General features: G+C 39.2%; 1 protein-coding gene across 1 annotated transcript; it reads left to right on the top strand.

The window, feature by feature from the left end:
- The first annotated feature begins 536 nt into the window (after nucleotides 1-536).
- LOC111149071 (RAB33B, member RAS oncogene family) lies at nucleotides 537-16,230 on the top strand. The gene is made up of 3 exons (XM_022505978.1): nucleotides 537-558; nucleotides 801-1,068; nucleotides 14,300-16,230. The coding sequence occupies exons 2-3, from the start codon at nucleotides 820-822 to the stop codon at nucleotides 14,738-14,740; spliced, it is 690 nt and encodes a 229-aa protein (XP_022361686.1). The 5' UTR covers nucleotides 537-558; nucleotides 801-819; the 3' UTR covers nucleotides 14,741-16,230.
- Nucleotides 16,231-24,158: the final 7,928 nt, after the last annotated feature.

The raw sequence follows: 24,158 nt of genomic DNA, 5'->3' as shown, positions 1-24,158 counted from the left end.
TCTCCCCACGGCCTCACTGACAACTCCGCTAGGCCCGGGGCTCGCCTCCACCCGCGTCCCGGGCCTTCCGGCGGCACCTCACGCCCCACCCCCTACAGTCCTCGTTGCTACCGTCCCAAGTCCCGGGGTCCAGGGAGCCCCGAGGGGGCAGGCGGCACAGCCGATTCCGCGCCCCCTCCCCCGCTGCAAGCCGAGAGAACCCGCTTCCACCTGCAAGTCCGAGGAACCCCCAACAACGTCAACAACAGCGCCGAACCCCACATCCCAGCCTTCCGAAGACCTTTCGACTCCTCACCAGGCACACGCCCCCGTTTAAGGCGGCTCTTCGGCCCTCTCGCGAGAGAGGCCTGGTGGTACCTCCTTCCTTTCAGCTGTCTTTCTCTCCCCGCCCCCAGAGTGATTGCGCGGCTTCCTCCGGAGGACGTGAGTCTTGGACGAGGCGAGCCCGGTCCGGTCTGGGTGCCGGGCCTAGGGCGCTCTGCCGGGCCGTCTTCAGGTCGGCTCTCCGCACGCGCCGTCAAGCCCCCGGCAGGGCCCCCGGCCGTCAAGCCTTTCCAGGTAGACCCGGGCCGAGGGGAGAGACGGCGGGGCGGAGCCATGGGGTAGGTGGGAGGAGCAGCGAGACGGGGCCGCTGGACGCCACACCTGCGCGACGTGGGGGCGGGAAGGTGCGCACGCGCGCTGCGGGGCCGGAGGGCGGTGGCTCCTGGGACGTTACGCTTCGAGCCCGCACACTGGGCGCCCTCGCTAGAGGTGGCGTATTCTCTCTATCTTTCTGCGTCTCCTTTCCTCCGCCTCAGTTTGGGGCGGGTCCGGAGAATGGCTTCGGAGATGGAGTCGTCTCTGGAGGCGAGCTTCTCGTCCAGCGGTGCAGTGTCAGGGGGTTCAGTGTTCCTGCCTCCGGCTCGCTCCCGTATCTTCAAGATAATCGTGATCGGTGACTCCAATGTGGGCAAGACGTGCCTGACCTACCGCTTCTGCGCCGGCCGTTTCCCCGACCGCACCGAGGCTACCATCGGGGTGGATTTCCGAGAACGTGCGGTGGAGATAGATGGGGAGCGCATCAAGGTGAGCGGAGGGGGCAGTGTCAGGGAGGAAGGATGCCTTGGGGTGACAGGTCCCGACCCCACCGTGGGTTGATGCTGGCCCTGTGCAACGTGTGCATGCCGTCTTTTCTCAAGCTGATGTAGAGATTGGAGCTGGGGCTCGGAAGGATTTATATATATAAACTTAGAAGGCAGTGCTTCACAAACTTTAATGTCCCGCGATTTACCCGGCCAACTTGGTTTTTGTTTTTTTTTTTTAATGCAGATTCTGATTTGTAAAGCCGCCGGTGATGCAGATGCAACTAGTCCGTGAATCACACTTTGAGTAGCAAAGAGTATAGAAGGTATCCGTTGACTCGTTGGCAGGGTCTCATGTGTTGGGAGTCAGGGAAGTAAGGCTGAAGGAAAAACAGTGAAATTTCTCAGGCATGGAAAACATTTAATAAATATTGTATATTAAACAGTTGTCTGAGCACTGTCTCAGATATGGTGGAAGTAAAGCCTTATTGCCTTTGAGGAAGTAATTAGGTGTTCTCTTGCGTGCAGTGTGCTTCAGAAGTTTCAATCTGACATTGAGTTGTTGAGAAAAGTCTATTTTCCTGCAGAACCATTCTATACACAATAGTTCCTACTTGGTTTGCCGGAAAACACATTCTTAGTACCACCCTCTCCCAATTCTTAATTCTTATTGGTGGCTCTGGAGACTAGGGAGGCAGTTACAGTGGAGAAGGGAGTAGGCCCAAGGCCAAGATAAGGGTTCTGAGGGATTGGAATGGGTACATTGGAAAATGAGGATCAGTGACAGGGCTGAGACCTTCTGCTGGTATACGCTTCTTCATTCCCGACCACCACTAAGTCTGCAGCCACTGGCTAATACCACCCTTTAAAACATGCAGACCCCAGGAAAAAGCTGTGCCTTCCTTATACTATTTACTTTTTTGCTTAAATTAGTATGTACATCTTTACCTCAGTCCCGTGTGGGGTGGGGGAAGCAGACTCATCTTTTCATTCCTCTTTCACATCCTTGAGGCAAGAACAATTTATTTTTTAGTTCTCCAACCGCTGCCCTTCACCACCACCCCCCTCCCCAGAGGGGTTTAAATGCTAATGATGTAAAGGAAAAATGGGGTTGAAAAGAAATCAGCCGTCTATAGGCCCTTTTGCCTTTTAGTTTTTATTTTAATCTTTTATCATTCCATTCAGGCTGCCTGTGGTGGTCTTTTGGGTAGTCTTTATTAGGGAGTTAAGAAAGATCTATATATACTACAGAGGAAAAGACAGAATAAGAAAAGACTAAATCTTTTTCATCAGAATTAGGTTAGGCGCAGAATCCTGAGGGTGAGGAAAATAATGGGGCTTCTGAGGCTTCAGGAGGAGGTTAGTTTGGGAAAAGCAGGAGTCCTGGGAGAGAGTGCATGGGCTTTGGAGCCCAACTGACTTGGCCCAAATTTGAACCTATGAAAGGGTAAGGATGGACTATGTGTACTTAGATGGGTGACCAATTTTGCCAAAAACTTTCCCAGTTTTATTTTATTTTTTTAAAAATATTTTATTTATTTACTTGACACAGAGAGAGGGAATACAAGCAGGGGGAGTGCCAGGCAGAGGGAGACGGAAAAGGAGCAGGGAGCCAGATGTGGGGCATGATCCCAGGACTTTGGGGTCCTGACTGGAGCCAAAGGCAGACACTTAACTGACTGAGCCACCCTGGCACCTCAAGACTTGCCCAGTTTTAAAACTGGAAGTCCCGTATCCCAGGAACCCCCTCAATCTCAGGCAAACTGGGGTAGTCAGTTACTCTAGTCCTAAGGCAGGTTCTTTAATCTTTCAGGGACCATTTTCTTTTCTGAAAATACCATATTTTCAGATAGTAATGAATTGGGATTCATATGGGGATTCAATTGGGATGATAATTGGGATGATAATACCATATGAGATTAGGTGAGCGGATTATATGAAAACATATGTGTAGCAACTGGTTCATAATTGGTAATCTTAAGAAGATTCTTCTTCCTTAGTAGCTTAACATCATTACTCCTCTTTGACGGCATCACTTCTGTGGCTGTGCACTTAAAGCATGAAGCAGAGATAAAGTAGGGCATAAGCGGACCGGACCGGTGAAGGTGAGAGAATTTACCCCCAAAAGCGTGATTTTAAAGAAATAAGTAGAGGGAATAGAGGCAGGGGAGGAGTTAGGATTTTCCTCCTTTACCTACTTATGGCTTGCCATTTGTACTTGAACATCTCAGATGAATCAGTTGCAAATTTAAGAGACACTTAAAAAATATATAACATGTCCATTGTCTAAGCTGAATACTTAACTACTGGAATAAGTGCTGGCAGTGATAAGTAAACCAAAAGCCATAAATGTGATGAATCTGGGAGCACGGAGCTCATTCTTCTGATTGAAAGCAGTAAGGAGAAAACATTTTTTGGGGGAATTATTCCTCCTGAGCTTTAGCCTAACCTATTTGGTTGGTAGAGACCTGGATACTGAGTTTCTTTTCCTTTGAAGACCTTAGCCATTGACTTGTACCTCCAACTTTTAAGACTTGAAAGATTTTTGTTATGGTTTAAAAGACTCTAACAGAAATATTCTGAGATTTCTGTAGTAGAAAAAGATATGACTATTTTGGACATCTGCTTTCACAAAGTTTTAAGAAACAAAAGACATTTCAAAATATGTGTATCCCCATACATTATACATTGGACTTAAAAAAAAAAAAAGATTTATTTGAGAGTGAGTAGAAAGAGGAGCAGAAGGGGAGGGAGAGAATCTCAAGTAGACTCCCCACTGAGCAAGGAGCCCTCATGGGGCTTGGTCTTAGGACCCTGAGATCATGACCTGAGCAGAAATCAAGAGTGGGATGCTTAACTGACTGAGCCACCCAGGCGCCCCAGAACCTTTTTTTTTTTTTTTAAACTATTTTTAGGGGCACCTGAGTGGCTCAGTTGGTTAAGTCTCTGCCTTTGGCTCAGGTCATGATCTCAGGGTCCTGGGATCAAGCTCCAACCCCCCACCCCAGTCAGGCTCCCTGCTCAGCAGGGAGTTTGCTGCTGCTTCTTCCTCTGCCCCTTCTCCTGAGTATGCATGCTTGCTTCCTCTCTCTCTAATAAACAAGTGAAATCTTAAAAAAAAAAAAAAACTTTTTTAGTGTCTTAAAAAAAATTGAAGTGAATATAGAAGAGCTTTATTCCATGTCCTGATTCTGCTTTTTTGTTGTTAACCTGTAATACATCTTAAGTGCTGCTCAAACGGTCATACATATTTTTTCTTTGGAAAATTTTTAGCCTAATCTGAAATGACATGTCTTTTCATCTTTCACCTTAAAGTGAAAGCTGGAAAACATTATGTTACTTTACTAATAACATGACATTCTAGACATTTTTATTTGTTTGGTAAAAGTGAGGTGTGTTAAATATATTTTTTTAAAGATTTATTTATTTGAGAGAGAGAGAGAGTACACGTTATTTATTTGAGAGAGAGAGAGAGTACACGTGAGTGAGGGGGAGGGGCAGAGGGAGAGACTCTCAAGCAGACTCCCCACTCAGCAGGGACCCTGACTGGGGCTCTGTCCCACCACCCCAAGATCATGACCTGAGCCAAAATCAAGAGTCAGACACTTAACTGGTGTCCTGTGTTAAATTTTTTTAATTGTGGACTGGAGGTTTTTTAAAAAGCGTGCCTTAGGGCAGTGCCCTTTCAGAATCAGTTAAAATGTTTTATGAAATATAGCAAAGTCTATATTTGTTCGCTTTTTCCTAAGTACTATATATGTATGGTTGAAAAAGGAAAATCTTGTTTGCAGAATTTTGGAAGTTGAATAAAATTATAAAATGAATTCTTTAAATAAAAACACATTTGATTTTTAAATTAAGACTCTCAACCCTAATCCTTATGCTCCTTCCTTGTATGTGTATCCCCATCATAACTAGCTCATACAAGCATTTTACAATGGCAGACACCAACAGAATAATTAGAGCCTCATGTTGCATTTAATCTATCTTCTCATTAGAGGCCAGCGGTTTCTATTTGAACATTGGGATGGCTTAGTTATCAATTATAGAGGTATGATGTTTTGCCATGTTAAATACAAGATGTTAATATTAACTAAAGGAACACAATCAGGACATCTCTTCCCCTGTTGTTAAAACAAATATTTAATGAGTAATTGCAAGAAAGATAACATTTTTTTAGTCACAAAGAATTATGATATATCATAAGGGTTGGCAAACCATGCTTGAGGGCCGAATATGGCCTGCTGCCTGTTTTTGTGTGGCCAGCAAGCTAAAAGTGATTTTTACTTTTTTAAATGGTTGGGGGGAACATTGTAAGAGTATGATTTCATGACAGGTGAAAGTTATGTGAAATTCACATTTGAGTGTTTATAAATGAAGTATTGAAACACAGCTGTGTTCCTGTATTCACATATTGTGTTTGCTTTTGCACTACAGTGGCAAGAGCTGAGTAATGACACTGTTAGGCCCACAGAGCCCAAGATATTCACTCTTTACAGAAAAAGTTTTCTGACCCTGATATAGTGTATAGATTTTGTGCATAGATATAGTGCATAGATTTGACCCTGATATAGTGCATAGATCTTCTCCCAGATTGGGAGAAGAGGTATGTACCTAAAAAGATGACCAGCAAAACCAGGCGATGAATGAGTGCCAAGTTATTGTTTGGATGTGGGTGGAGGAATCATTTGTGTTTGGAATGCTAGATGAGGTTTCACAGAGGGAGGGCAGAGCTGAGGGGGCTTTTCTGAAGAGGACTAGCAGCAGGAAGCTCCATCAGGATCAGAGGGTCTATAGAAAGGTGGCAAGTGGGAAGAATGTGAAGGTGTTGGTAGCAACATTTGTGAGAAGTCTAAAACACAAAGCTAAAGAGTCTAGGCTTCATTTTGTATGCATGGTGAAAAGTCCCGAGTGTTTTCGGAAGATAAATGTGGCAGCAATAGAGGATGGATCTAGAGTGAGACTCAGTCTACCCCTTGACCTGGTTTTCTATCTACATTCTCTCCTTTGGTAGTCACTTGTCTGTTGTCAGCTGTCAATCCATGAAGATAACTTTTAAATCTTTGTTTAGCCTGCCTCTCTCCTCATCTCACTCTGCATTTCCTACTGTCATCTAGACATGGCTATTTGGATAATCGCTCCTTTGCCTTGAATGTCTGAAGTGAGTTCATCTTCCTTGGCAAATCTGCTGTTCCTGTTTCTCCCCACATCATCTGGGTTGTCATGATGGCATCCTTTTCCTCAAGGTCTCACTCCTCTCTTTTGTACCTAACTCCAGCCGGTTCTCTACATGCATGATTCTCTCATCCACCCTTTGTTCAAAATCCTAGGTCAGGTCTTTCTTACCTCCCTGTGAACTGTTGCAGCAACTCAACTCATCTCTCATCCCTAGTTCTCAATGAGCCTGTTTTGTACATTGTTGCCAAAATGCCAGATTAGTGTTGCATTTAAGGGAGATTAATGTCTCCTGCCTCAGATGTCCTGGATAGTTCTCCATTATATTATAAAATTCCAATTTTAAAAAATTAATGTAGGACTTCCTTTATCTTGCTCCAGACTGCTTTTCAGACTTTTTCCCCCCATTACTTTCCTTCAGGTACCCTATAGTCTAGCTGTTTATTTGCCGATCCCTGTGTTTCCCCTTGCATGCCCCGCTCTGCCTGGAATATTTCCTCTGCTCGTATTTCAGCACATGTAATTCTTCCCTATTAAACTCAGTGTGTTTATCAAAAACATCCCATCCCTCCTTCTCCATTCTATTTCTTCTTTCTGTGAACTCCCTTCAGCACCTACTTGAGCCTTTAAATGATCTCTTAACTCACTGTACTATTTAGATGTCTCTGTCTCTTTTATTAAGTCTTCTTCGGTCTTACTCAGAGCAGGATCCATGTCTAGTAATGCCGTAGACTTCACTGAGTATCTAGCTTTAGTTTCTAGTTTTGGTTTCTAAACTAGGTAGTACTCAGGGGATACACATTGAATGTGTGGAAAACAAGGACATCAGTTAGTAGGCTACTCTGGTAAAATCCAGAATTGAGGTGATAATGGAAACTAATGGAAGTTTGATAGCTGATCAAAGAAGGAAGATCATTTGGGTTAATACCTTTATCATTTTCAGTCAAGCAAAAACAGTATTAAGTCATTTTAGCCAGATCATTTCTCATTTTGGTCATAAAACTACTAAAAGAAATTTCATCAACAGTAAGACTCTACTGTTGGGATTGAGCAAAGAGCTAGGTTGCCATTTTTGTTTGAACTTTGTACTAGAATTTAGAATAAAGATTTGTGAAATATTATTAAAGTATATTTTACATTGTCCTTATAATGTGTAAAGTGGGAGTAATATCTGCGGGAGCATGCATTAGCCATTTTTCGTAAAACATTATTAAATTGGGAAAATTGCTCTGAAAATATTTCCTAATTGAACCAAACAAATGCATGTCACTTCCTTAGGTTCCAAAGTGTTATTCTCATTTTTAAAGCACTGTGTATCACTCTACTCATAGCTAAACCTCAAGACTTTTCTAAACTGTCATGGGGTTCTCCACTGAGTATCTCCCTATGTCTGTCTCTCTTTTGGTCAAAGGTCTCTTGCCTTTTATGGCTGACAGTGTTTATCATTTGTCCTATCCTTTCTTTGCAGAGTCTCTCTTTGCTCATCCCAGTCTCCTTGCCCTCGCTTCAGTGTCCCATGCAGGCCTGAAGGTTCCAGACAGCAAGGTTGTGTGCCTTTGCCTGAGCCTTCACTGTTTTAACAATTCTGTCAGTGAAATTTTGAAGGTTCTTTTAAAGTACTCCTTTGGGGGATGCCTAGGTGGCTCAGTCCCTTAAGCGTCAGCCTTCACCTCAGGTCATGATCCCTGGGATCCAGTCTCCATCAGGCTCCTTGCTCAGTGGGGAGCCTGCTTCTCTCTCTGCCTGCTTCTCCCCCTGCTTGTGCTCTACCCCGCCCCCCCACCCCCTGACAAATAAATAAAATCTTTAAATAAATAAATAAACACTCCTGTGTAAATGCCTCTTTAACTTAGTAATTACTTTTATGGCCTTCCGGTAAAGTGTGAGAGTTACTATTTCAAACCTCTTGTTTCCTGAAAGTCTTCATAGGGTAGAATGCATTATTCTGAACAGGATTGGTGGAAATCCAAGTATTGTTGAGTCTGTCCCATCCTAAAACAAACAAGCAGTTTTCTTAGGGATAAACAGCCTCATCATCACCACTTCTTTTGAGGACTTTCACAGTTCTTTGAGGCAGGTCTAAATTCTGGGTAATTATTATTTGTTTTAAAGTTTAGTTTTTATAGAAAAAGTGGTTGGTGGGGCACCTGGATGGCTCAGTGGGTTAAGGCCTCTGCCTTTGGCTCAGGTCATGATCCCAGGGTCCTAGAATCAAGCCCCACATCGGGCTCTCTGCTCAGGAGGGAGCCTGCTTCCCCCTCTCTCTGTCGCTGCCTGCCTCTCTGCCTACTTGTGATCTCTCTCTGTCAAATAAATAAAATCTTTAAAAAAAAAAAAAGTGGTTGGTTGTTATGGAAAACAAAAGTAGAAATAAAGGGAGAAATTGCTTTAAAGACAGCATGGTTATTTGGTATTATTTCCTGGTGTGCTTTTCATTTATTTATTTTTAACTTACAAAGATTCTTAAACCCTTTAAAATCATTCTTCATTGATGAAATGGTTTTTGAGTACCTGAGCTACAGGAAATCTTTTTAAAAGAGAGAAGATCAGGGGCGCCTGGGTGGCTCAGTGGGTTAAGCCGCTGCCTTCGGCTCAGGTCATGATCTCAGGGTCCTGGGATCGAGCCCCGCATCGGGCTCTCTGCTCAGCAGGGAGCCTGCTTCCTCCTCTCTCTCTGCCTGCCTCTCTGCCTGCTTGTGATCTCTGTCTGTCAAATAAATAAATAAAATCTTTAAAAAAAAAAATAAAATAAAATAAAAGAGAGAAGATCAGGTCCAGTTTCTTTGGACAGCTTTTATATGTCATCCAAATTATTCCCCAAATATCTTTCTAAATGTTAAAGATACAGCATGGAGTGGGTTTTGTTTTGGGTTTTTTGGTCACTCTAAAAAACATATAATTCACGTGTCATAAGATTTACCCTTTTAAAATAAACAGTTTAGTGGTTTTTAGTATAATCACACGGTTTAGTGTATTATTTACTATCCTCACTATCTGATTCCAGAAATCCAAAAAGAAACCCCAGGCCCATTTTAACAGTCACTCCCTGTTCCTCCCCTTTTCTCAACCCTGGCAGCCACCAGTCAGTCTACTTTCTGTCTCAGATTTGCCTATCCTGGACATTTGATATACACAGAATCTTACAGTATGTGGCCTGTGGTGTCTGGCTTCCTTCACTTTCTAGATTCATCCATGTTGTAGCATGTGTCAGTACTTCATTCCTTTTTGTGACTGAACAATACTCCACTATATGGACATACATTTTATTAGTTGATGGACATTTGGGTTGTTTTTACCTTTTAGCTATTTCAAATAGTGTTGCTATGAACATTTGGATACAAGTTTTTGTGTGAACATATCTTTTCGATTCTCTTAGGTACATACCTGGGAGTGGAATTACTGGGTTGTATAGCAACTCTGTTTCTTTTAAATAATTTATAGAAGTGGATTTCAGATAATATAAGTTTAACTATATTATTTTATTTTATTTTTTAAAAGATTTTATTTATTTATTTGATAGAGACACAGCAAAAGAAGGAACACAGCAGGGGGAGTGGGAGAGGGAGAAGCAGGCTTCCCACTGAGCAGGGAGCCCAATATGGGACTCTATCCCAGGACCCTGGGATCATGACCTAAGCCGAAGGCAGACGCTTAACGACTGAGCCACCCATGCGCCCCAAGATGAACTATTTTAAAGTAAACAATTCAGCAGCATTCAATAGATTGATAATGTTTTATAACCACATCTCTGTCCAGTTTTAAAATATTTCCATCACTCCACAAAGTAAAGTCCCTCCCCCAGTCAGCAGTTTCTCCCCATCCCCCAGCCCTGGCAACCACCCAGTCTGTGTTCTCTCTCTATGATTTCTCTATTTTGGATACTTTATGTAAATGGAACCATAGAATATATGTCTGGCCTCTTTCACTTAGTGTATTTTAGAGGTTCATCTGTGTTATAGCACATATCAGTACTTTGTTCCTTTTTGTGGGTATATCATAGACATAGACTGATTAACTTTTTGAGGAACTGCCAAACTGTTTTCTAAAGTGGCTGTACTATTTTAAAATACATCCGCACCAGCAATGTATGAAGTTTCCAATTTTTCTATATCTCCACCAACCCTTGTTACTGTCCATCTTTTTTGTTTTTTTAATGGCCATCCTGGTGTGAGTGTAAAATGTATTTCATTTGTTTTTTTGATTTGCATTTCCTTGATGGCTAATGATGTTGAGTCTCTTGTCATGTGCTTATTGACCATTTGTACATTTTCTTTGGAGAAATGTCTATTCCGATTCGTTGCCAGTTTTTAAATTGGTTTATTTGTCCTTTTATTATTGAGTTATGAGAGGTCTTAAATATTCTGGATGGTACACCCCTCTCAGATATTATTTGCAGCTCTTTTCTCCCATTCTGTAAGTTGACTTTCACTTTCTTGATAATATTCTTTGAAACACAAACATTTTTAATTTTGATGAAGTCCAATTTATCCCTTCTTTGATTGCTTGTGCTTTAAATATCATATCTTAGAAACCATTGTCTAACCCATTTGTCACAAATATTTATCCCTAGGTTTTCTTCTAAGAATTTTATAGTTTCAGCTCTTAAATTTAGTTTTTTTTTTAACCATTTTCGATAAGTTTTTATATACGGTGTGAAGTAGGAGGTCCAACCTTGTATTTTGTATGTTGTGCAGAACCATTTGTTTAAACAACTATTCTTTCTCTATTGAATTGTCTAAGTGCTCTTGTTGAAAAGCAGTTGACCACAGATATATGGATTTATTTCTGGACCCTAAGTTTTGTTCTGTTGATCTGTATGTTTAATATTATTCCAGTAGCACAGTCTTGATTATTGTAGCTTTGTGTAATATCTTTTGATATCTTTAGAAGCATTTTTAATTGTGTGTTGAGTGTTTTTATTCTAAACCTGTTAGTAGGGATAAAAAAGTTGTATTTTATTATTTTTTTTTAGATTTTTAAAAAGATTTTATTTACTTATTTGACAGAGAGAGAGAGCGCAAGTAGGCAGAGAGGCAGGCAGAGAGAGAGGGGGAAGCAGGCTCCCCGCCGAGCAGAGAGCCCGATGTGGGGCTCCATCCCAGGACCCCGAGATCATGACCCAAGCCGAGGGCAGAGGCTCAACCCACTGAGCCACCCAGGTGCCCCAAAAGTTTTATTTTTTTAAAGGAAAGTTGTGGGGCGCCTGGGTGGCTCAGTGGGTTAAGCCTCTGCCTTTGGCTCAGGTCATGATCCCAGGGTCCTGGGATCGAGCCCTGCATCGGGCTCTCTGCTCAGCAGGGAGCCTGTTTCCTCCTCTCTCTCCGCCTACCTCTCTGCCTACTTGTGATCTCTATCAAATAAATAAAATATAAAAAAAAAAATAAAGGAAAGTTGTATTTTCAAAGAAAATATTAGCTCTTTGCATACTCAGTGTAGCTAGTCTATGAGTTCTTATTTTATAGGGTCTGAAACTAAATTTTACTTGCACTGGTGTAGAAGCTAAGGCTGAGAGGTATAACAGTCACCTATGGCACATAGGAGGCATTGAATTAATATTTGTTAATTTAAATATAATATATAAATATATAATATATATTTTTATTATTTTATTATATATATTATTTTGATTTGCATTTCCTTAATGGCTAATGATGGCTAATAATAATATATATATGATTATATATTATATATATTATTATATTTATGTATTATATAATATATTATATATCTATAATAAATATTTGTTAATTTAAATAGTCTTCGATATTAGTAGTTAGTAGTTCTTAGTTTACCTTGCTGACAACTTATTTGCTTTTATCTCTGATTTATATGATATTGAGTCTTTATGGCCTATTTACCATTTATATTGCTTACATCACAAGAGTGGTATTTTATAGTAATTTATTTTGTGACATGGTTTTTGGGAAGGCATTGAGCCCAAACCTGTGATTTAGTGAGTAAATGTGAGTGTAAGGGATAAATAAAGATTTTAAACAGTGTGCGGGATAAGTAATTTTAGGATACCATTCAGCTACATGTAAGAGAAATTCAGCTATGATTTAACCATGTAAGGTTTTCTTTGTCTCATGTTATAAGGAGGCAGCAGTCTGTGTGATGGTACCTTGTCAGCTGGATTCCAGGTTTATGTAGATTGCTGCCATTCCTGTGTGTGGTCTTCTTCATGCTCATAAGATGGTTGCTGAACCCCAGTCATTATATCCCATTCCGGGCAGAAAGGGTAGGGTGAGAGAGGTGCAAAAGGCACGTGCCAAATGCTCTGTCTTTTTAAAATCACGTACCCATAGTTTTCCTGGAAAACCCCACTGAAAGACTGTCTACAAATTATTGGTGAGTACTATGTCATTTGGCCTCCCTTAGTTCTAGGAGAGCCTGAGAGATCAAGTTTATATAGCATTTTATATTTCTGCCTAGAGCAAAATTTGGTTTATGTTAATTAGAAAGAAAGGGAGAATATTAAGAAAATGAAGAAATTTAGTCTTAAAAAGAACTACCAAAAAAAAAAAATCAGAGCTGATAAAATTTAAGGTAGCTTGGGGGTGCCTGGTGGGCTTAGTCAGAAGAGCATGCAACTCTTGATCTTGGGTTGTGAGTGCAAGCCCCACACTGGGTGTAGAGATTACTAAAAAAAATTTTTTAAGTTAAGGTACCATATAAGAGATTAGTGATATTTTAATCTCTAATCACATGTTTTAAAATGTATTTATTCATTTGTTAAATCTTAATTGAGCACTTACCATGTGCTGCCATAATCTGAGCACTTTATAGCTTATATTCTTCTTTGTGGGCCATCTACAGAATCCCCTCATTTCCCTCTACTTCTCTGTCACTCTGTGAAGAATCACCAGTCTAGGCTTTTCTTAATTTATATAAGTAGTACAAGTCTTTTGGTCGAAATTTATCTAAGCAAATCTTTTTTTTTTTTTTTAAGATTTTATTTATTTATTTGACAGAGATCACAAGTAGGCAGAGAGGCAGGTGGCGGGGGGGTGGGGTGGGGGGAGAAGCAGGCTTCCTGCTGAGCAGAGAGCCAGATGGGGGTTTGATCCCAGGACCCTGGGATCATGACCTGAGTCGAAGGCAGTGGCTTAACTGACTGGGCCACCCAGGTGCCCCATACTTAAGGAAATCTACCTCTAGTCTTTTCTACCCTCATCACTTAACTTTTTTAGGAAGTAAACAAAGGCAGGGTGATTCAGTGTTTTAAGAGAATCATAACACATGACTTATATTTAGCTGTAGATAATTATTTTCCTCAACTCCCCCCCAGCCCCCATATTTCAATTAGGAGATATTGGGATATTGGAATAGCCTGTTAGATATTTTTAGGTTAAATAAGTGATTTTCTAGCCTTTTAAGATTTTCAAGGGGGATTTCATAGAATGTCCCTCTCTATATATGTATATATATATATACATACACATATGTATATATGTGTATATACATATACACATATAGGTTTGGGGACTAGACCTAATGACTCCTAGCATCTGTCTTAAGGGACTCTTTTAAGTTAGTCTGATGAAAGGTAGAATGGCGTATAGTAACCAGTAACCAGATTTACAGGAATTAGTTAATTGGGGCACCTGGGTGGGTCAGTTGGTTAAAGCCTCTGCCTTCTGCCCGGGTCGTGATCCCAGGGTCCTGGGATCGAGCCGCACATAGGGCTCTCTGCTCAACGGGGAGCCTGCTTCCCTTCCTCTCTCTCTGCCTGCCTCTCTGCCTACTTATGATCTGTGTCTGTCAAATAAAAAATAAAATAAAATAAAATCAGTTTTTGAGGTATAATTTCATCCAAACAAATTTAACTTACTGAATTTAAGTGCTGAATTGAAATATTTGTTCTGACACTTATATTGATTATGAGGTAACTGTAAGATCATGACGTCTGGATCCCATAAATTACACTGAAAAGGCATTATGGATGGGAACAAAGTAATTTAAGTGAAGAAGTACTAAAGACCACGTGGAATTGATTAAAATATTCAATATGTATAATTGAAATGAAATTCTCAGTTTTCTCTTCTTTTTTTCGTTTTCAGATCCAGTTATGGGACACAGCAGGACAAGAACGATTTAGGAAGAGCATGGTACAGCACTATTACAGAAATGTCCATGCTGTTGTCTTCGTGTATGATATGACCAACATGGCTAGTTTTCATAGTCTGCCATCTTGGATAGAAGAATGCAAACAACATTTGCTAGCCAGTGACATACCACGGATTCTTGTTGGAAATAAATGTGACTTGAGAAGTGCCATTCAAGTACCTACAGACTTGGCACAAAAATTTGCTGACACACACAGTATGCCTTTGTTTGAAACCTCTGCAAAAAACCCCAATGATAATGACCATGTGGAAGCTATATTTATGACCTTGGCTCATAAACTTAAGAGCCACAAACCATTAATGCTTAGTCAACCCCCTGATAACGGAATTATACTGAAGCCTGAACCAAAGCCTGCAATGACATGCTGGTGCTAAGTAACAGTCTTTATTCTGCTATCTAATTTTGACTAAAGAAATGCTTTTGAAGTATGACAGTGATAAGTCATAAGATTTAATCTCAAATATAATGGATCATCCTGACATTTTACTATTTATCATTGTCATGCTAATTTTTGTATTTTGTATCTACTTAATTACATTTGTCATTGTGACAACACAGGACAAAAGTTGGTTTTCATGTGAGGTTGAAAATGAAGTAAAGGTAGGATGAATCAGAATATCTTCCCATTGAGAGCCCAGTGAAGGAGGCTTCAAATGAGAGCACGTTGGTATTTTAGGAGTAGATGACTATACAATCCTGTGTTCCTGGGATTGAAGAAAAAAAAAAAATCAAGGGTTTAAGACATACTTACTAGGTATGTCCTTTGAATGGGAAGTGTTCTTACTAGGACAAAACTGGTATTGCCTCTCCCTAGAGTTCTTTCTTTGTATTATTGATGTATTTTATTGCATTACTATTGGTACATTTGAGAACCAAGACTGTATTTAATTCCAGTGTGGGGAGAAGGCATAGAATATTTTTTGGTTCTCAGTGCATAAAGAACGACTTCCAGAGATTCCAGATGCATGAGATTTCGAATCAGTATATCAATCAGATCTACAGAAGTCATTGTTATTTTTAGGAAAATAATTTGAATTGTTTTCTTACTAAATTCTACTAAAATATGCAAATGTAAGTCTGACTTTAATGTCAATGAAGTGACATAATAAGGTGCTTTATAATTTATTTTGGTATATTTAGTGAAAAACCAATTGAAAGCATTGGAGGAGTTATAACTTGGGGGAAAACAGGTAAAATGTGGTTCCTGGCTACTAAGACCTGTTCTTAGCTCTTAGTAATTCCAAGCTGTGTATCTGGCATAGTATCTCTTGCTCTCCCCCATCATCAGTCAATTTAATGACTAAAGGTTGAATTAACAAATCAACTTCCATGTGGAATTGTGGCTCTGAAGGCATACCTCTAATTCCTCGGAGCCTGCATATAGTTCTGTAATAATATTGTGTTGCAGTGTATCAGTCTTTAAAAATCTTTAAATTTTATGGTCACAACGAGCTGTTCCTCCTCAGTATGAAAAATAAAGTAGGTATTGACAAATACCTTGTCTCTCTCCCTCAGTGGTGTAAAGAGTAGTTCAAGAAGTTTCTTACCCTAAATATGTTTATTTTGAGCTTAAGACTTTGCACATAGAAAATAGTAACTTTTCATACAAAGCTATTACATGAATGGAATGTAAGCCATGAACTTTAACTGAAGTGTGCACATTCACTAATTCTGATGGATTGATGTCCTTGATAATTTTGGAAGTAATTAAGCCAAAAGATGATTATACTTATAATATTTTCAGAATGTGGGAAATCAGATAGGTAATCTAATCTAGTTTAGGATTTCTGTTTAATCATCATGATGATCCTAATTGGAGAATTTAATTATAAAAACAAGATAATGCTATTAAAAGAACTGAAAAATAATTATAGGAAATAATTATTCAGTTTTAAATATTAGAGCTTAAAGAAAAACAAGTTGGCTTTGTCTGTGTTTAGGGAGATTAATCCATTTTTCCTATCATGCTAGAATTAAAAATGGTTTGAATTTAAATTGTTGATTTGTAACTATTTTTGTAGTAAAACAATGACAACTGTGCTAATTGTGGTGGGTGTAACAGTTTTTTAAAGAAGGGAATCTGTTTATTGCTTTTAAAACATTTTCAAGTGTGGGAAGAAAGTTTACAAACTTTCCAAGCACATTTGTGTTTTTAAGTGCTGTTAATAATGATTAAAAAATATATATAACTTTCTTTTTATAAGAACGTAATATAGGTATCATTTACAGTTCTGTGAAAGAACTTATTTTTTCACTTTAATATTTATTAATTTTAAAATATTTGTATCTCATTTGTAGTGATTTGCTGTTTTAATTTTTTTCTACATGTTTTTAATTTTTAAAGAGCACACTTATCAGTTGAATGGGGATAAAGGTTTTAGATATTTTCCAAAATATTTATAAAACACTTCATTGTTGAGAAATCACTTCCAGAATGGTGGCTATCAAACAAATAATTATAAATTTTTAAAGCACAAGTCACACATTTTGTAACTCCTGTGTGAATTTATTTTAATTATGACCCTTAGCAGAAAACTTCAGGTATGTTTTGGGAAAGTCTTAATTTGAGAACAACTGAAGGGAGCTAATCCAGAATCTAATGTAGTTAGCTATTAATGACGATGCTTTATTGACAGTATATTGCTAATATGTTTCCTCAAGAAATCTAAAGTTAAATAATTTCATTGTGGAATAGTGTCATTGTAACATTTCCCTTATGAAGTTCAATAAACCAGCTTTGCCATAAAGAAATTGTGTTTCATTCCCTTTGGTTATTAGGATGATTACAGAGTAAAACAAAAAAATCTTTTTTCCACTCTGGCTTCCAGGTAATGTATAGTACATTAGGAAAAAACAAATCTATTTGGAAATACATTTGGGGTTAGAGAACTTTTTAGAAAAACACCTAAATATTAAAATTAGATGATAAGGGTAGATTTTTCATTTGTGTGGCTGAATAATCAGCTTGTTTAACAGTACTTCAGGGCAAACAAACACTGTTAAGAGTGGTTGACATCTTCAGATTCAGAGGTAAAACAGTTTAACAAAATGAATAATTATAAAATATATGACAAAAAAGAGAAAGAATTATGTTGTCTAAGATCACAGTTTCTACCTTCACGTTACTGATTCAGGGTCTTTAGGAGAGTGCGGATTGGGGCTTGGGACCCTGAAGTTGATACTGCTTACCCGGCCCATTTATTTCACATATAAGTTACTCTTCTGCTCAAACACAAAATTGCATTATTCAAGAAAGACTGCTTTCTTAATCAGATATTAAGATAAGCTGGTCAAGTCTTTTTTTTTTTAATTTTTTTAAGACTTTATTTATTTATTTGACAGAGATCACAGTAGGCAGAGAGGCAGGCAGAGAGAGAGAGAGAGGAGGAAGCAGGCTCCCTGCCGAGCAGAGAGCCCGATGCGGGGCTCGTTCCCAGAACCCTGAGATCATGACCTAGAGCCGAAGGCAGAGGCTTAACCCACTGAGCCACCCAGGTGTTCCAGCTGGTCAAGTCTTATGAGGGCAAATTTGCTAGAGCCTGTGTGGCAAGAGTTAATTGATAGGAATAACCTGATTTATCAAACATTTGTCAAGGGCTTTTTTTCCCCCCCTAGATTTTTGTATAGGAAGTATATTCACATGGTTCAGTATTTGGACCACATACAGATGAGTAAACAATGAAGTCTCTTTCCCTGCCCCTCTCAGCTCCCTGCTGCTTCCACCGCAAACAACCGGCAGCATGAGTTTGTTGTTTCTGTACATAACAACAGTATATCCTGAAGACGAGTTCATATTAAAATATGTAAGGATCATTTCTCTCTTAGGCCTCATGGAATTCCTTCAGCTGACCATAATTTAGACAGCGTTCTATTGCTAGACATTTGGGTTGTTTCCAGTCTTCTGCTATTACAAACCGTATTGAGATGAATAACCTTTGACATAAGTTATTTCATAAATGTGTGAATATGGAATATGTCTGAAGGGCAAATTCCTAAAAGTGACGTTGCTAGATGAAAGGTCGGTGCATTTGCCAGTGGGGTTTCTAATTGCCCTCCTCATAGGTTGTGCTAATGTGCAAAGAGTGTTGTTTCCTTAAACTCTCACCAGTGCAGTCTGTTACCAAAGATTTTGATCTTTGCAAATCAGTAGGTGAAAAATTGCATTTCTCTTATTGTGAATAGGGTTGAGCATCTTTTTAATGGTCATTTGTAGTTCTTTTTCTGTTGAATTGTCTGTAACCTTTGTTCTTTTTACTGATTTGTAGGAATACGTTATATATTTGAGAAGTTAACCTTTTTTTTGGTGATAGGTGTTTTAAATCTTTTTTCTATTGTGTTCTTTGCCAATCGACTTCTTTTAATGGTTCTGGCATGAAAATGCTTTTAATTTGTCAAACCTAATGATCTTTTTTATGATTTTAGTTTAGTTTTATGTCACAATTAGATCTTCCTTATTCTGAGGTAACATAAGAATTCTCACATGGTTTCTCAGGACACGTGGGTGGCTCTGTCAGTTGGGTGTGCAACTTTTGATTTCGGCTCAGGTCATGATCAGGGTCCTGGGATGGAGTCCTGCTTGGGCTCCACACTCAGCAGGGAGTCTGCCTGAGGATTCTCTCTTCCCTCTCCTCTTGCTCCTTTTCCTGCTCACATACTTGCTTTCTCTCTGTCTAAAATAAAAATAGACAAATCTTAAAAAAAAAATTCTCAGTTTCTTATGGTACTTTTATGGTTTGTTCTTTTTTCCCCCCACATATAAATCTTTGATCCAGTTGAAATTTATTTCAATGAAAGATAAGAGCTATGAACACAAATTTTCTTTTTAGATGACACTTACTTGGCCTAACACCATCTTTTGAATAATCCATCCTTTCCCCTTGAACTTGAGATACCAACTTGATCATTGCCTAAATTTTGTATGTTTTTAGACTTATTTCTGGATTTTCTCTGTTCTCCCACCAATCTATCTATTCACATGCCATTTAATAGTTATAGTTTATTTTTTAAAATAATTATAGTTTATTGCTTTTATATCTGGTAGGTAGGATTAGTTCTGTTTTTACTCTCTTTTCCCAAAGTTTTCATGGTTCTTGCTTATTTTTTCCACAGGAACTTCAAAATTGGTTTAACATTTAAGCCTGGAACAACAAACGCAAAATCCTGTCCGTGTTTTTATTAAGTCCATGTTCAACGTTGGGGTTAAAGAGAAAACCTGTCTTTATGCTTTGAGGCTTCCTGTTCAAGATCATGGTGGGTCTTTTCATTCACTCCACTGTTCTTTTGTACCCCTCTGGAGCATTTAGAGATTTTTTTTTTTTTTCATATAGATATTCCTCATATCCTGAGAGGTCTCTATTTTTTTTTAATTTTTTATTTCTTTTCAGCGTAACAGTATTCATTGTTTTTGCACCTCACCCAGTGCTCCATGCAATCCATGCCCTCTCTAATACCCACCACCTGGTTCCCCCAACCTCCCCCCCCCACCCCTTCAAAACCATCAGATTGTTTTTCAGAGTCCATAGTCTCTCATGGTTCACTTCCCCTTCCAATTTCCGTCAACTCCCTTCTCCTCTCCATCTCCCCTTGTCCTCCATACTATTTGTTATGCTCCACAAATAAGTGAAGCCATATAATAATTGACTCTCTGCTTGACTTATTTCACTCAGCATAATCTCTTCCAGTCCCGTCCATGTTGCTACAAAAGTTGGGTATTCATCCTTTCTGATGGAGGCATAATACTCCATAGTGTATATGGACCACATCTTCCTTATCTATTCATCCGTTGAAGGGCATCTTGGTTCTTTCCACAGTTTGGTGACCGTGGCCATTGCTGCTATAAACATTGGGGTACAGATGGCCCTTCTTTTCACTACATCTGTATCTTTGGGGTAAATACCCAGGAGTGCAATTGCAGGGTCATAGGGAAGCTCTATTTTTAATTTCTTGAGGAATCTCCACACTGTTCTCCAAAGTGGCTGCACCAACTTGCATTCCCACCAACAGTGTAAGAGGGTTCCCCTTTCTCCACATCCTCTCCAACACATGTTGTTTCCTGTCTTGCTAATTTTGGCCATTCTAACTGGTGTAAGGTGGTATCTCAATGTGGTTTTAATTTGAATCTCCCTGATGGCTAGTAGTGATGAACATTTTTCATGTGTCTGATAGCCATTTGTGTCTTCATTGGAGAAGTGTCTGTTCATATCATCTGCCCATTTTTTTATATGATTGTCTGTTTTGTGTGTGTTGAGTTTGAGGAGTTCTTTATAGATCCTGGATATCAACCTTTTGTCTGTACTGTCATTTGCAAATATCTTCTCCCATTCCGTGGGTTGCCTCTTTGTTTTGTTGACTGTTTCCTTTGCTGTGCAGAAGCTTTTGATCTTGATGAAGTCCCAAAAGTTATTTTCGCTTTTGTTTCCTTTGCCTTTGGAGACATATCTTGAAAGAAGTTGCGGTGGCTGATATTGAAGAGGTTACTGCTTATGTTCTCCTCTAGAATTCTGATGGATTCCTGTCTCATGTTGAGGTCTTTTATCCATTTTGAGTTTATCTTTGTGTATGGTGTAAGAGAATGGTCGAGTTTCATTCTTCTACATATAGCTGTCCAGTTTTCCCAGCACCATTTATTGAAGAGACTGTCTTTTTTCCACTGTATATTTTTTCCTATTTTGTCGAAGATTATTTGACCGTAGGGTTGAGGGTCCATATCTGGGCTCTCTACTCTGTTCCACTGGTCTATGTGTCTGTTTTTATGCCAGTACTATGCTGTCTTGGTGATCACAGCTTTGTAGTAAAGCTTGAAATCAGGTAACGTGATGCCGCCAGTTTTATTTTTGTTTTTCAACATTTCCTTAGTGATTCGGGGTCTCTTCTGGTTCCATACAAATTTTAGGATTATTTGCTCCAGCTCTTTGAAAAATACCGGTGGAATTTTGATCGGAATGGCATTAAAAGTATAGCTTGCTCTAGGCAGTATAGACATTTTAACAATGTTTATTCTTCCGATCCAAGAGCATGGAATGGTCTTCCGTCTTTTTGTGTCTTCTTCAATTTCTTTCATGAGTGTTCTGTAGTTCCCGAGTACATTTCCTTTACCTCTTTGGTTAGGTTTATTCCCAGGTATCTTATGGTTCTTGGTGCTATAGTAAATGGAATCGATTCTCTCATTTCCCTTTTTGTATTTTCATTGTTAGTGTATAAGAAAGCCACTGATTTCTGTACATTGACTTTGTATCCTGCCACGTTGCTGAATTGCTGTATGAGTTCTAGTGGTTTGGGGGTGGAGTCTTTTGGGTTTTCCATATAAAGAATCATGTCATCTGCAAAGAGAGAGAGTTTGACTTCTTCATTGCCAATTTGGATACCTTTTATTTCTCTTTGTTGTCTGATTGCTGTTGCTAGGACTTCTAATACTATGTTGAACAAGAGTGGTGAGAGTGGGCTTCCTTGTCATGTCCTTGATCTCAATGGGAAGGCTGCAAGCTTTTTCCCATTGAGGATGATATTTGCTGTGGGTCTTTCATAGATAGATTTGATGAAGTTCAGGAATGTTCCCTCTATCCCTATACTTTGAAGCGTTTTAATCAGGAACGGATGCTGGATTTTGTCAAATGCTTTTTCTGCATCAATTGAGAGGACCATGTGGTTCTTCTCTCTTCTCTTATTAATTTGTTCTATCACATTGATTGATTTGCGAATGTTGAACCATGCTTGTAGCCCAGGGATGAATCCCACCTGGTCATGGTGGATAATCTTTTTCATGTGCTGTTGGATCCTGTTTGCTAGGATCTTGTTGAGAATCTTAGTGTCCATATTCATCAGTGATATTGGTCTGAAATTCTCCTTTTTGGTAGGGTCTTTGCCTGGTTTGGGGATCAGGGTAATGCTGGCTTCATAGAAAGAGTCTGGAAGTTTTCCTTCTGCTTCAATTTTTTGAAACAGCTTCAGGAGAATAGGTGTTATTTCTTCTTTGAAAGTTTGGTAGAATTCCCCAGGGAATCCACCAGGTCCTGGGCTCTTGTTTTTTGGGAGGTTTTTGATCACTGCTTCAATGTCGTTACTAGATATCGGTCTATTCAGGTTGTCAATTTCTTCCTGGTTCAATTTTGGGAGTTTATAGTTTTCCAGGAATGCATCCATTTAACCTAGGTTGCTTAGCTTATTGGCATATAACTGTTGATAATAACTTCTGATGATTGTTTCTACTTCCTTGGTGTTAGTTGTGATCTCTCCCTTTTCATTCATAATTTTATTAATTTGTGCTTTCTCTTTTCTTCTGGATTAGTGTGGCCAATGGTTTATCGATCTTATTCTTTCAAAAAACCAGCTTCTAGTTTCATTGATATGTTCTACTGTATCTCTGGTTTCTACCTCATTGATCTCTGCTCTAATCTTGATTATTTCCCTTCTTATGTGTGGAGTTGGTTTGATTTGTTGTTGATTCTCCAGCTCTTTAAGGTGTAGAGACAGCTGCTGTGTTCTGGATTTTTCAATTTTTTGAGGGAGGCTTGGATGGCTATGTATTTCCCCCTTAGGACCGCCTTTGCTGTATCCCATAGGTTTTGGACCAAAGTGTCTTCATTCTCATTGGTTTCCATGAATTGTTTAAGTTCTTCTTTGATCTCCTGGTTGATCCAAGCATTCTTAAGCAAGGTGGTCTTTAGCTTCCAGGTGTTTGAGTTCCTTCCAAACTTTTCCTTGTGATTGAGCTCCAGTTTCAAAGCATTGTGATCTGAGAATATGCAGGGAATAATCTCAGTCTTTTGGTATAGGTTGAGTCCTGATTTGTGACCCAGTATGTGGTCTCTTCTTGAGAAGGTTCCATGTGCACTTGAGAAGAATGAGTATTCTGTTGTTTTAGTGTGGAATGTTCTGTATATATCTATGAGGTCCATCTGGTTCAATGTGTCATTCAATGCTCTTGTTTCTTTATTGATTTTCTGCTTCGATGATCTGTCTATTTCTGAGAGAGGCGTGTTAAGATCTCCTACTATTAATGTATTCATATCAATATGACTCTATCTTGATTAACAGTTTTCTTATGTAATTGGCTGCTTCCATATTGGGGGCATAGATATTTACAATTGTTAGATAATCTTTGTGGATAGTCCCTTTAAGAATGATGTAGTGTCCTTCTGTATCTCTGACTACAGTCTTTAGTTTAAAATCAAATTTATCTGATATGAGAATCGCTACCCCAGCCTTCTTTTGAGACCCATTGGCATGAAAGATGCTTCTCCATCCCTTCACTTTCAGTCTGGGTGTATCTTTATGTTCAAAATGGGTCTCTTGTAGACAACATATGGATGGGTCCTGTCGTTTTATCCAATCTGCAACCCTGTGTCATTTTATGGGCGCATTTAGGCCATTCACATTGAGAGTGATTATTGATAGATACGTTTTTATTGACATCATGTTACCTTTGAAGTCTTTCTTTCTGTAGATTGTCTCTAAATTTCTGTTCAATGCTATTCTTGGGATTTTTCCTCTTTTATAGAACCCCCCTTAATATTTCCTCCAGTGTTGGCTTGGTGGTTGCATAGTCTTTTAAGCCTTGCTGGTCTTGGAAACTCTTTATCACTCCATCCATTTTAAATGTCAGTCTTGCTGGATAAAGTATTCTTGGCTGCATGTTCTTCTCATTTAGTGCCCTGAATATATCTTGCCAGCCCTTTCTGGCTTGCCAGGTCTCTGTGGACAGGTCTGACGTTATTCTGATGGGCTTTCCTCTGTAAGTAAGGAGCTTCTTTGTCCTCACGGCTTTCAAGAGATTGTATCTACAATTATGATTCC

The sequence above is a fragment of the Enhydra lutris genome, unplaced genomic scaffold (genome assembly GCF_002288905.1).
Source record: "Enhydra lutris kenyoni isolate GAN:26980312 unplaced genomic scaffold, ASM228890v2 scaffoldscaffold21, whole genome shotgun sequence".
NCBI lineage: Eukaryota > Metazoa > Chordata > Mammalia > Carnivora > Mustelidae > Enhydra > Enhydra lutris.
Note: the sequence above shows the minus strand (reverse complement) of the source record. Positions and strands in the feature narration are given on the sequence as shown.